The 13436-nt window shown below is 41.4% G+C and overlaps 1 protein-coding gene across 1 annotated transcript in view; it reads right to left on the bottom strand.

The window, feature by feature from the left end:
* Positions 1 to 13436, bottom strand: part of Myo1d (myosin ID) — a 301212-nt gene that overhangs the window by 181032 nt on the left and 106744 nt on the right. Inside the window, exons 10-13 of the mRNA XM_038326939.2 lie at positions 13285 to 13399; positions 8225 to 8395; positions 4406 to 4476; positions 390 to 464 (exon numbers count right to left, since the gene is read on the bottom strand). Of these exons, the coding sequence (XP_038182867.1) occupies positions 390 to 464; positions 4406 to 4476; positions 8225 to 8395; positions 13285 to 13399 (432 nt within the window). The remainder of the gene's footprint in view (positions 1 to 389; positions 465 to 4405; positions 4477 to 8224; positions 8396 to 13284; positions 13400 to 13436) is intronic.

Genomic DNA, 13436 nt, shown 5'->3' with positions numbered 1-13436 from the left:
ATACCTGGGGGAAGAGATCCTGAGGTGGGAATCTGTGTATGTAATAGTTTTAGGTGGACCAGAGGCTACTTGATACTTGTTACCTCTGGCCTGCTTGGGGACCACTGAGTATATTGGTACAGGATACCAGAAGGATGGTGTCAGTGAACAGAGAAATAGAGGCAACCTAAGGAGAATTAAGGCAAATTTTACTGGTAAAAGTAGCCCCTACCCCAAGTCTACAGATTTTATACTCCCAAGGTCACACACACTTTCATTCATTAAGCATAACAAAGAAGAAAAGTCTGCTAAAAAACTCTTAGAATTGCCACACAAAAGTAATCATGTTATATTCATATACTATGCAATCTATGTTAAAAATTTAAGGTAAAGGTAATAAACAATCATACCTGTTATACAGGAGACGTTTGAAATCTTGAAATAAAGTATCTTTATTTTTGTCAATAAAACCAATGGCAGAATAACTAGAGAAAAAACAGAACACATGTATCATCACCATGTAAGCCACGTTTGAGCTTTTCTAGAAGTGCACAGGCCTTTCTGCTATCAGTTTTGCAATCGAACTTCTAAAAGCTGGTCTACTTAGCTCTGAAGTAAAGGTCATAGACTTCGCACGCTAAATAAAAGGGACTCTGTTTCTCTCCTTCAGAAGGAAAGTGGACTGGTGTCCATAATTCTGAGTAAAAGCATCATTTTCTACTGGCTATTGCTTACCTCAAGAAGATGACTTCAAAATAGATAGTTGTATTTATCATCCAGCATGCCTAAGATAAAACCAAACCAGCACCATACGGGAACTAATTGTCTCATCCGTGGGGAGGTCAAGTGGCTTGTCTAAGTACCACTCAGTGTGCAGGGTATGAAAGAGTCCAAGGAGAACTGCAAAGGATGGTAAGAATTGGATAAGCAGAGGAGAAAAGGACTGGCAGATCGCGTGGGGCAACAGGCAGAATGAAGGGCTGGAAGCAGGCACATGCAGGAGCATCACAGGGAAAGGAGCCCACTCTTCAGAGTCTGGAGGAAGGCAGAAAATAAGGCTCTGAAACTCCAGCTAAGATGGCAGCTGGTGAGGAGGGCACAAGGCAGGGGAATTATACTGCTGCAGTGACTAGAGAGGCCTCTAGGGGAAGCCACCCTGTGTTGGGGTAAAAGAGTAAACAAGGGTTAGGCTGAGTGACTATGCAAACAGTAACTGAATGCAGCTTCTCCTTAGCAGCTCTGCGTTCTTGTCTATATTTTCTTTTTGACAATCACATCAACACCTCTCGGGCTTCTAACCCTAACCTTTTACTTTACACATTTAATTTGGCAAAACAAAAAAATAAAATATTTCAGATGTGCTGCCCACAGGGACTTTAAGGTTACCACATCCAAAATTATTCTCTTGCCTGCCTAATCCAGGTCTTCACAATCCTATCCTGTCATTTTTAACTGAACATTTGAAACCACCCTACTCTTAATCTATTGTGAAACCCACACAGACTGAATTTCAAAGACTACAGAATAGTGTTCAAGTCTCACTGTGATTTGATCTGTCTATTTTTCCAGGCGTTTCTAATCTGTACCATAGAAAGGATACACCCCTGCTACTTCCTGAATATTTTTTCACCACTCTTCCCACTTCTTTCTATAAAAATAATTCCTAGCACCCGAGCCTAGCAGCATCAGCCTCCTGGGGCTTACCACAACACCTAAAAATATTATAGTGTTTTCTTATTCAGAGTTTGTCACAACACTTGCTATGACTCATATGGTGATTATTATAGCCATCTTTTCTTATGCACACATATGTATATGTACATGTGTTTATATATATGTTTAAACAACATTTAACCACATGTGTGTGTGTGTGTGTGTGTGTGTGTGTGTATGTATCTGTGTGTATCTGTGTATCTGTGTGTATCTGTGTGTATCTTGTATGGAAAGCTCCTTATGGTCAGATACCATGCCCTGTAAAGTATTGTGCATATAGAAAATAACCTATTCAAAACCCTGAAGAGGACTGAAGGCTAAAGGAGGAGCCTGAGGCAGTGAGTGCAGTTGGAACTCTGGACCAGGAGCCTGGAAGCCTAGCTGCTGCCTCAGTTCTTCCATACACATGGTATGAGACTTTGGGTCAGATGTCTACTTACTCTGTAGATGCTGAGTCCTCTGTAAAACAGGTGGACCTGGGGGCACAGGCCTCTGCCCAGCTCTGCATTCACACCACCCTGATTGCCAGACAGCAGTCTGTAAGTATGGCTTGGGCTTATTTTAGAGGAGGCATCTGAGTGGTACTTGTCTTTTCTACTGAGTACTCTAGACCAGGACTGGAGTGGTGGGAAGCTGTGACATCTTGCAATGATGGCTAGTTTGACAGAAGGTAATAATTTTGAGCCACATTATTTTAAGATTCTAGAATTTTAATTTAGCCAGAAATAGACATTAAAGCTTCTTTAAATGTCTTTTCAGCATTTATAAAGATAATCATTTGCTTTTGTGTTGATTAATCTCTTCTTGCAATGGTTTACGTGGGAAGAATTCCTAGCATAATAAATAAAGAAAAAGGTAGCGTTCTTTAAACAATAAGACAAGGAATGGGGCTTAATGAGGAGTGAATGCATAACAACAGTGCAGCTGAAAAATGACCCACAACGAATGACAATCACATCAGCCTTCTTGGAACTCGGGGACGCTGTCTTCTGTGGTACAGGGATGTGATTATGCTAAGGATCTTGAAAGAAGGAAATAATCCAATAGAAGACTGGGTGGGGGTGGGCAGAAAAGAGACCAGATTCTTTTAACACAGTGGCAGGGGGTTAACCCTCAGGATGGAGCGATGTACCAAGGAGGCGGCCACAATCCAAGGAATGCCCATAGCATCAAAAGGCGAAAAAAGGGCAGATTCTCCCTGAGGGAAGCCTCAAGAAAAGCCCTGCCATCACCTGATTTTGAACTTCCTGCTTCCCAAATTATGATACTACTGAAAGCACAAACTTTTGTTTCTGTATTTGTTTCTGTGGTGCTGGTAGCCTGACCTATGCCAGGTGAGCATTTTACCTAAGCTACACCCCTAGCCCATGAAGCTGTTTTTTATTTGTTTGTTTGTTTATTTGTTTTGATACAGGGTTTCCTTGTGTAACAGCCCTAGCTGTCCTGAACGAGCGCTGTAGACCAGGCTGGTCCAGGAGCTCACAGAGCTCCATCTGCCTCTGCCTCCCAAGTGCTGGGACTAAAGATGTGCACTAGCACCCCCAGTGCGGCTGTTGTATTAAGTCACTGGTTTGTGATAGCTGGTACCTAACATACCAAGGTAGTTTTCACACTGGTATTTTCATGTCAACTGCTATTTTTATTGTAAGGCAATAAAAAATGCAGCTTGTAGGAATTCTATTTCTCAAACACTCTTTGACAATAATATAGTAAAGCTTCTTTTGCTTGTGTTGCTCCCTGTAGTCCTGCACACACCGGTGCCCTGCAGTTCCCTCTCCATATTCTCTCCCCTCTCTTGTCTCCAGGCTTTCATTTATGGTGCTGAACCTGCTTGCACACTTCTTCCTCCAGCAAGATTTCTCCAGACTCCTCATTGTTTCCATAATGCTGTGTGCCTCCCCGTCTGAGTCCTTTCCTCCTCCCTTCCTGTGACTTAGATGTATCTACTCATATTCACTAACCTGCTGACTTCTTATGGGCAGAACCCATCTTTCCTTCTTTTCATAGAGATAAATATCAGTATTTGTTGCAGAACTGTTCACACTAGCTAAGTTATAGAACCAGCCCATCAGCAGAAGAATGAATACAGAAAATATGGTTTGTGCATGTGATGGATTTTTTTCAGTCATAAAGAGGAATGAAATTTTGTCATATGCAAGAAAATGAATACAACTGGAGATAACCATATTGAGTGAATTATACCAGTCTTAGAAAGACAAATATCATGTTTTCCATTATTTGTGGGACCCAGATTTCATGTACAGATGGCATGAAAGTAGAGGTGGGAGTGTCCAGGGGGAACAAAGGGAGCTAACAGGAAGATAGAAGAGCAAGTGAGTAGAGGTACAGGGATCAGGGGGAATATGCTTAAAGTATATTATCTATTGGGCAGAATCCATCTTATCCACATGCCTACCCTAGACTCTAACATGGTTCCAAGGTTTATTGATACACTGGTTCCAACCACACGGGGAAGTACACCTGGTTACACAACATATGCTCAAACCAAATGTCTGAGAAACAAGGAAGAAATGAAGCTATGCACTTCTTCAAATCAAGAGGCTAAATTATACTGATCCCCACAATGACCCCTCCAAAAAAATCCCCACACACATGAAAAGGAAAACAACCAGCGGTGTCTTAACCCCGTTTTCCGAAGTAAGGCTGCATGCAAATCATCATGCTGGGCTAGGCGCCAGAGTAAGATACTCACACCACATCACCTGCGTAGTGCCGGATTCGGAAGTCCCGGTCAAACTCCAGGCTTTTGTCTGAGGCACAGGTCTAAGAGATAAAAATGACATAAACTTGAAAAAAATGACATTTTCCATGCCTAAAAAACACATTCCAAATTAATATGACCAAGCATCACGAATCATGATATCTAGATGAAATCACAGTCCCTTGATTCAGGTCTGTTTAAATACATGGCTGACAAGGTAAAGGCTTCTGACAGAAACCCACGCAGCACATAGCACACAGATGGCCTCCATTTGCTGGCTGCTCTAGCAGTACACATGGCTAAGAGGCCAGGTCTGGACAATGGATGTGGAAATGCGGCTATTCCATGCCCAGTGTGGTCAGAGGCTGACGAATGGTGCCCTTCATTTAGCTGGATATAAACGATGGCCCCTAGTAGGTGCGGCAACCAGACAACGGAAGAAGTATGGTACCCTGAGAAACAGACGTGCAAAGTCTTCTGACACTTAAATCCCTCTTCTCCGTGCTCCACTTGGGAGGACCACACCGAGGGCTTCCTATCTGTAAGGCACATACAACTCACAGCCCTCACAATCTACTGTTAAAGAACAAAATGTCTTCCTCACATCCATGGAGACTGACTCAGTGAGGTAGGCAGTCGGCACATGACGTAGCTAGTAAGTGGTAGTCCTGGAAAGGCCCCAGGACACAGAAAGGCACATGTCTTCATGCACACAGTGGCTTGGCGCATCTGCCTGTTGAGCTGGACTCCAGTTTAGGTGTTCTTCATAGAAGAGTAAACTCTAATATCTTTCTTTCTGAAGGGGAATACTCTAAGAAATGCAGGTTTTTATATGGCCTTGGATTTCTTCATGACTTCCTCTAATTTTCTTTGCTACACTAGCACCCAGACAGGTAGACGAGTAAAAATCCCATTTAGTATGTGGTATAGCACACAATCCACATGTCATACAGCACACAATCCATCCAGGACAACAGGCTTCAGATACTAGAGGAACCATGTCCAGGAGTTTCATGAATAAAGAATTACAGGAAATTGGGGGTTTACTCTGCGTCTTTTAATAATTACTCATCTGAAAAAGTGGAGAGTTAAATGAACTATGCATGAGACCAAAGCATTTACTAGAGAGGACTTGCCAAAATAGATCACGCCCTGCTCTCTGGCAGACGTGTTTTATTTTCAACTGCGAGCACAAGGGTTGTGCTCTGTGAGTATGGGTGCCATTAGAGGCCCAAAGAGGGCTTCAGCCGTCTGGATCTGGAGTTAAGGCAGTCGTGAGCTGCCTGGCATGGGTGTTAAGAACGGAACTCTGCTTCTCTGCAAGGCCAGTACACACTCTTAACCGCGGAGTCCTCTCTCTAGCCTGTTCCCTTACCACCCTTTTGAAAAATCCTTTAATTTGCAAAATTCTTGAAGGAAAAAGACTCAAATCACAGGCCATTCTTATATTTGGATAATCTGCAAAATTGTGATTTTCCTCAACACACAAAAATTATATTTTGCTATATAGTTATTATTTGAAAATATTTTACGATTGTTTGGATCATGTGACTGCCTCTCCATGATACCTTTAATGCAAAAGGAAGTTTTTTATCCCCCAAATAATCTTTTTTTTTTTTAAATTATGTATACAGTGTTCTGTCTGCATGTATGCCTGAAGGCCAGAAGAGAGCACCAGGTCTCATTACAGGTGGTGGTGAGTAACCATGTGGTTACTGGGAATTGAACTCAGGATCTCTGGAAGAGCAGTCAGTGCTCTTAACCACTGAGCCATCTCTCCAGCCCACCAGCAATCTTTTATTTAATAAGACAGTAAGTCTACTTGATCAGTTAGCAGTAGCAAATGATACCTGACTCACCATATACTCCAATAACATTATCTAACAGAAAGGTGTGCAGTGACTTAGATATCCTGACAGCTTGGCTGTGTAATTTCTTTCCTTTATTAGGCAAAAATCCTCAAAAGATGGAGCTGTGGAGATGACTCAATTGCTTGTCACAGGAACATGAGGACTTGATTTGCATCCCCAACGATCACATAAAGTTGGGTACAGTGGTGTCTGTAACCCCACTGCTGGTAGGGCAGAGACAGAAAGTACCTGAAGCTTGCTGGTCAGCCAGTATAACTCAGTAAGGGGAGTCCAGGCTCAGTGAAAGACCTGGTCTCAAACATAAACTAGAAGGCAGTGGGATGGCTCAGTGGGTAAAGGTGCTTGACACAATGTCTGAGTTTGATTCTTGAAGGCTACATGGGGGAGAGAACCAACTCCTGCAGGTTGTCCTCTGACTTCCACATGTGTGCCAAGGCATGCCTGTACATGCACACATATGAAGACATAAATAAATAAAGGTAATTTTTTTAAAGTTGTAAAGTAATAGAGAAGATATAGGGCATTGACTTCTGACCTACACATGCTCACAGAGAAGCATTTATTTTGCCTGACCAACTTACTTAATTCAGTTATATAAATAGCCAGGGTGAAAAAAAAAGAATAATGATTTGGGGTGTCATTTTTGAGACTTACAGACACCATTTAAATAAAAACAATTTAAGTAAGATTTATTTAGTATGATTGTGACCAGTTCAATGTAATTTCACTAACACTGACTGTCTAGCATCTAGAGGGTACAGGAGTAGATGAGTCTCCAGAACTCAACTCAGAGGTGTAATGACAATGGGCATCTCTAAACTCCCTCACAGACAGAAATTTTCCTGGATAAAGGTGCCCTTGAAACATCTCCCTGTGACGTAGGTTTCTTTTTACTTTGTGCAGTTTTGTGCCAGCACCAAGGACTAGACCTGCCAAACAAGAGGCATTTAATTAGCCCTTTGGGTATAAGTGAGACCTGGCTGAAGGGACTGTGGAACCCTTCAGCAGGAGCTGAAGACCAAGTCGTAGTCACAAATAACTGGCCGGAGACAAGTGTCAGTCAAGAAACAATTTAAGATGATTTACACCTTCTCTAGTTAATTGTGGAATTTCTCTGTTCGGCTTACATAACTCTAAAGGGGACGTAGTTAGGAAGTAGATTTATTCATGAGACAGTGGCAATGTGCCACAGATTTACAGAGGAACAGAAATGCCTGCCCATTCCTCTCAGGATGTGAAGGAACAGGGCCTGCTTTCCTGGCAGTGTCTGGTAACTAGACAAGTTTGCATTTGTGGGGAAGACTGGGGTGATGATACAAACACGAATCACAAGCATACTCCACATAGGTTTAGAATAAAAATCTGATAACCACAACTGCCACCAATTATTATACAAATGTGATTTATTTGTGACACGTTTAGATTGTAAAAATGGAGAGTTGGAAGCATAACCAATACACTGAAAGAATGCATTTCTCCATAATCAGAGGGAACGCAGCTAAAATGTCTCACTTTTAGTGAAGTCATGGGGTCTAAAGAATGCAGAGCACACTCCGTATTTTGTAAATGAGGATTATGGTGAAAAGTCAAGGACAAAAGCAATTTCTTATGCCAGAATCATCAGATGCAGGCATAAAATTCTAGCACATGAACAAGGACTCAGCACCTATTGGTTATAAATGACATCATGCTTTCTAAAGAATCGTGTTCATTTTCCCTGCATCTAGCAAATTCACAGTCTTTTAGCTCCCTCTCCTGGATGCTATGATTTCTTTCAGTCTCATTGTTGTATCAGAGAAGCAGAACTCAACCATAGCGATACAACATTTACCAGACATTCATGCCTTTCCCCCTTATTTGGGTGTACATTCTTTTAACTTAATGTAAAGCAGTGTTGCCCTGTCAAACAATGAGCAAAGGTTTTATAGCTCATTATTACCTTTCGGCTGGAGAAATGACCATGTTTGCCCAATTTACTGTTGAGAGCCTCAAGGAACATTCCGTCGGTGACTTTGCCAACATTCATACAGGCGTCATCCAGGATTGCAATGATGCCTTTGTGCTGCTGCTCCACAAGGTCCACAATGATCTGGTTGTTGAAGTAATCAATCTGCAGGACAACAAGAAAGCAATGTCCAAGAGAATGGGAACCCCAATGGGCAAGACACACAGGTGTCTCCTTTCGTTTCACAGACTTGTCCAACGTTCCAGTGTCAAAAAGGCAGACAGTCCTAGTGAGGCCAAGCACTAAAATGAGCACACACGTTAACAGAGGTTTCTGACCCACTGTCCTTAAGACATGAAGGAAACACCAGGGATGACTGTGGACGAAGGCAAATGTGATTAGTTCTTCTCCTGCTCCTTCCTGTCTCCCAGTCCTACACCCAATCCCACTCCTTCATTCTGCAAGCCCCCAACCTGTTTGCCACTAATCATGAAACAGTTTCCACTAAGTGCCAGCAGATGACCTGACAATATCATTTGGTGTTCTTCTGACAATGAAGTTAAAGTACTCCACAGAATCTGCAGTTCTGCTCACGTGACATGCACTGACAAAAATCCAAAAGAGAATTTCCTCTAGGTTTCCCAAAGTTAGAAAGCGTAGGAACCTAACACTTTTGAAACTTTTCTGGGAATAATAATTTTAAAAACTTAATTAAGACATAATTACATGTAAAAGATAAAAATAAGCTTTTCACTTGCTTCCACGAAGCAAATGATGTTAAGAACTTTGGGCTTTTTTTTTTTTTTAGCAACTTCAGCGTATACAAGGTGTAGACAGAAATCTGCTACCACCTTCCTGCTCTGATGGACTGTACAGAAACTGCCTTAACAAATCTATCTCAGGCAAGCTCTATGTCAAGGAGGCGAGCCACTTATGTGCAAACATTTCAGTACTGTGTGCTGATATGTCCCATCTCCTGTCAGAGGAACCTAACTAAGTATCGTCTCCATTACCTCTTGAAAGCTCTACAGACTCACGGCAGAACTGGACTCCAGCTTCAGGATTTCTATATCTACAGGCCTATGCCACTTATTTGCTGTGGCTTTCAGCTCCATTTCTAGTCTTTTCTGTTCTTTGGGATAAAAGCCTGAAAACTAAGTGTCATTCCCATTCCCACCTCCCAGCTTTTTTTTTTTTTTTTAAATACTTTTCTGGTTTGTCTGAATCATTGATTCTCAACTGAGGTTACTTTTGTCTGTATGAACATTTAATAATGTCAGAAGGCAGTTTTGATTGTCATCCTGGGGAATGCTACAGTTGTCACGTGATGCTGCTAAACCCTCCAATGCGTAGGATGCCTTACTGCAAAAATTACCTAGCCCATAACTTCAACTGGGTGGAGAGATCTGCTTTTAAATAGTGATACCGATTGTGCGGAGTTATTGTGTTTTCAGCTGGGGAGAAAAGTTAGTTCCACCTTTAGGAAAACATCCTAAAATACACAAATGCAGGAATCTATCACCAGCTGACATTTCAGACATTAGGAGTATAAAAGTAAGTTCTAATGGAGTAAAATTCCAACTGTATTCCTAGAAGCCACTGATTTTTGCTGAAGATTCTAGTAACTTTTGATTTTAAATTTAACAGTGCTTAAAGCATGCTTTCCAAAATCAGGCTCTTCTGGTAACCCAGAATGCCCATGAGTTTTTTTTATAAGGCATACAAGGAGATAGGAGAGACGTGACAGGGTGGCTTATGGGAATAGAGATCCTGTGTCACATCCTCATTCCAAACACAGACACTTCTAATAGCAGATTTCTTGCCTATGCCTGTGGAATCTGAACAACAAACTTTATAATTAAATTTGTTATAAAATATAAATTTCAGCTATATTATGTCTACATAAGACATATAATGTATACAATACATTTTTAGAAAGTGTCACATAAACAATTGAATTGCATTTTAACTTTATGAGAGTTCACTAGAATGTCAAGTTTTCAATAGTTAAAATGATTTGTGGGGGCTCCAGAGATGGCTCAGTGCTCAAGAGCACTTACTGCTCTTGCAGAGATACCTGATTTAGTTCCAGCACCCACACCAGATGGCTCACAACCACATATAACTACAGTTCCAGGGGTTTGAATGCCCTCTTTTGTCTTTTGGCCTCCATGGCACCTGTAACCATATGGTGCACATATGCATAAATAAAAATAGAAATTAAAAAAAATCGTAAACTTTTAGAAGAAAATGAATCAGAGGGATAATTAGATTTTATGAGCTCCTGATAGGCATTCACACACAGACCATGAAACAGGTTGTGGAGAAAAACTAACATCACGCTAGATCTACTCTCCAGTACACGGAACACACAGGTGCACAGACATGTGTTAATAACACTTGAGGAACTGGATTAGCATAATCTGCCCTGGGAAACCTTCCAGAAAAGATGCTCACTACAGCCAAAGTGCTCCCCCTTTTCAAGAAAAGATTACAAAGGGATGGGGAGAGAATGAATGAGCCCAGACCTATGTGAGAAACCTGTCAATCAATCAATCAATCAATCAATCAATCTTAATGCAAAATCCTTATCAGGATCCAATCAAGCAATCGGTTACCATCAACAACAACATAATAGCTTAAGAAATAGGAGGTGATATTAAAGAAATTGTTATTAATTTTTGGGGTGGGATCACAGAACTATGGTTACAGCCACTGTAGGAGTCTTTATTTCTTAGAGAGATACACTGGAAATCAGAGATGAAGTAACGTGACATCTGAGTAACTCAAGATGACCTGGCACAGGCGAGGAAGGCACAGTGGCAGGAGGAGGGCAACGCAACAGAAATGCCAAGACTGGGTTTATGGTGCACATAGTTTATGTTTCCCTCCTACACCTTTGAAATGTTCTACAGTGATGAATCACAATGCTTAGAAGTCTGGGGATCCGAGGGAAACAGGTTGCAATGCTGGTGCACATCAACATGCTGCTTCTGTCACCCGGGAGCTGGCTTCTGTTCCCTTCATGGTACGGTTTGTTTCAGTTCTTCCAAACCATCATCTCCAGGGTTACTGAGCTTTCCAAGCTGTCTGAATTAGACACTACTGAAGCTGTTACTTGTCCCCCGTCAACTAAGCCTGTGGAGCTTGGTATTCTGATTGCTAGAGGTATTCTGATTGTATTTTGATTGTTTGATTTGATTTTGTCTTAAAGATAGGGTCTTACTACATAGCTTTAACAGGTCTCAAACTTGGGATCTTTATATCTCAGCCTCTGAAGTGCTGAAATTACACATGAAATTACACATGTGCCACCACAATCAGCTTCAAAGGATATTTTGGATAAGTATCTCCAAATCACATCTGAATGACAGGCTTTATGATGAGATTCATAGTAAAAAAAAAGCCCTCACCTTCAGTTATATTGTATATTAAACAACAGGTTTTCTTAAAAAACTTCACATAACTTTGAGTTATATTATCTATCTATCTATCTGTCTGTCTGTCTGTCTGTCTGTCTGTCTGTCTGTCTATCATCTATCATTTATTCTCTGTGTATCTCTGGTTGTCCTGGAATTTTCTCTGTAGACCAGCTGGCCTCAAACTCAGAGATCTGCATGCCTCTGTCTCCCCAGATTAAAGTTGTGCGCTACTACTGCCTGGCTTGACTTGAGTTACACTTTAAAAAGTTATGAGAGGTCGCTGCTTAAATCAATCAACAGACAACTCTGGTTTATTTTAAATATTTAAAATTTAAGCTAATACAATAAATAATTTTTTAAATGATTTATTTAACTTTATTTTATGTACCTTGGTGTGAAGGTTTCAGATCTCATGGAACTGCATTTTCAGACAGTTGTGAGCTGCCATGTGGGTGCTGGGAATTGAACCCGGGTCCTCTGGAAGAGCAGTCAATGCTCTTAACCACTGAACCATCTCTCCAGCCCCACACTAAATAAAATTTTATGGCATTCTAATATTTAACACATGATGGAAGACAAATATGTAATTTATTATACCACTCTCTCTTTTAAAATGAATACATAGAAATAAAAATTAGGAAGGTATGGATATGAAAATAACTTTAATATGACATTCAAATAGCTTTTTATTGTTACTCTGTTTGATATCAAATCACAAATATTGCCTTGATTTTATTGTTCGATGAGAATACAAACAGTTTTTAAACTCAGCAACCAGCCATGGCGGTGAAACCTGTAATCCCAGTACTCATAAGATGGAGGTAGAATTAGGAGTACAAGATCATCCTTGGTTTCACAGCAGGTTTGGGAAATATCAGACTATGCCTCAAAAAAACCCAAAACAAACAAATTACAAAAATCTCACAAAAATAAACAACTATAAGAAAATACCAGAAAGTTACAGAAAGCCAGTTTTTAAAAGCTTACTCCCAAAATTGTTTTAAAAATACGGATGTCCCAGAAGAATAACTAAGCCTCACTTCTGTCAGGAGCAGGGGGTCCAATGGCAGAGCAGAGGAAGCCCCGGGAGCCAGTGTTTCAGCCGTGAGCCCTGCACGGACCAGTGTCACTTCTATCAATGTCTCACTGGTACAGTTTGCCTCTGAACATTACAAACATTCACAAAGAGCCACGAGAAGAGAGGTGACAGCAAAAGGAAGAATGTGGAACTGGACAGGAGTACAAGTGTTCCAGCATTCCAACGCCCAGGCTTCCGAGAACAGGAACGTCAACAGCTGAGAGCGGTCCACTGCCACTTAGCCCACAGAGCAGAGGAGAAAACAACGGGAGGTATGGGAGTAAATTCATCTAAATCTAAGTGGAAAGAGTGAGCTCTGAGTGGCGCTAGACTCTAACAAACAAAAAGCAACCAGGAAGTCATGTGGCATCAGCTGTACTGAACACCAACATGGCAGGCTCTCAGATTAGAGGAATCACACCCACCGGAGGAGCATGACTGGATTAGCATATCTCAAGGAGGAAGGCTAGGGCCCAGGGGATTCAAGAACCCAAGAAGGTCAGGAGGAATCAAGGTGGGCAGCCCAGGGAGACAGTCCCCATGAGGGCACTCACGTGTTTCCAAGGGATGCCTTCCCGCTGGTACTCTTCTTGCTCCTGCTTCAGAACCAGCTGAATAAACAGCTGCTGCAGCTTCTCATTGCAGTAGTTAATGCAGAACTGTTCGAAGCTACATGAGACGGAACATGTTAGGCTTAAGTACCGAA

Source organism: Arvicola amphibius, chromosome 4, assembly GCF_903992535.2.
Source record: "Arvicola amphibius chromosome 4, mArvAmp1.2, whole genome shotgun sequence".
NCBI classification, from domain to species: domain Eukaryota; kingdom Metazoa; phylum Chordata; class Mammalia; order Rodentia; family Cricetidae; genus Arvicola; species Arvicola amphibius.
The sequence above is the reverse complement of the archived record's forward strand: the minus strand, read 5'-3'. Positions and strand labels throughout refer to the sequence as shown.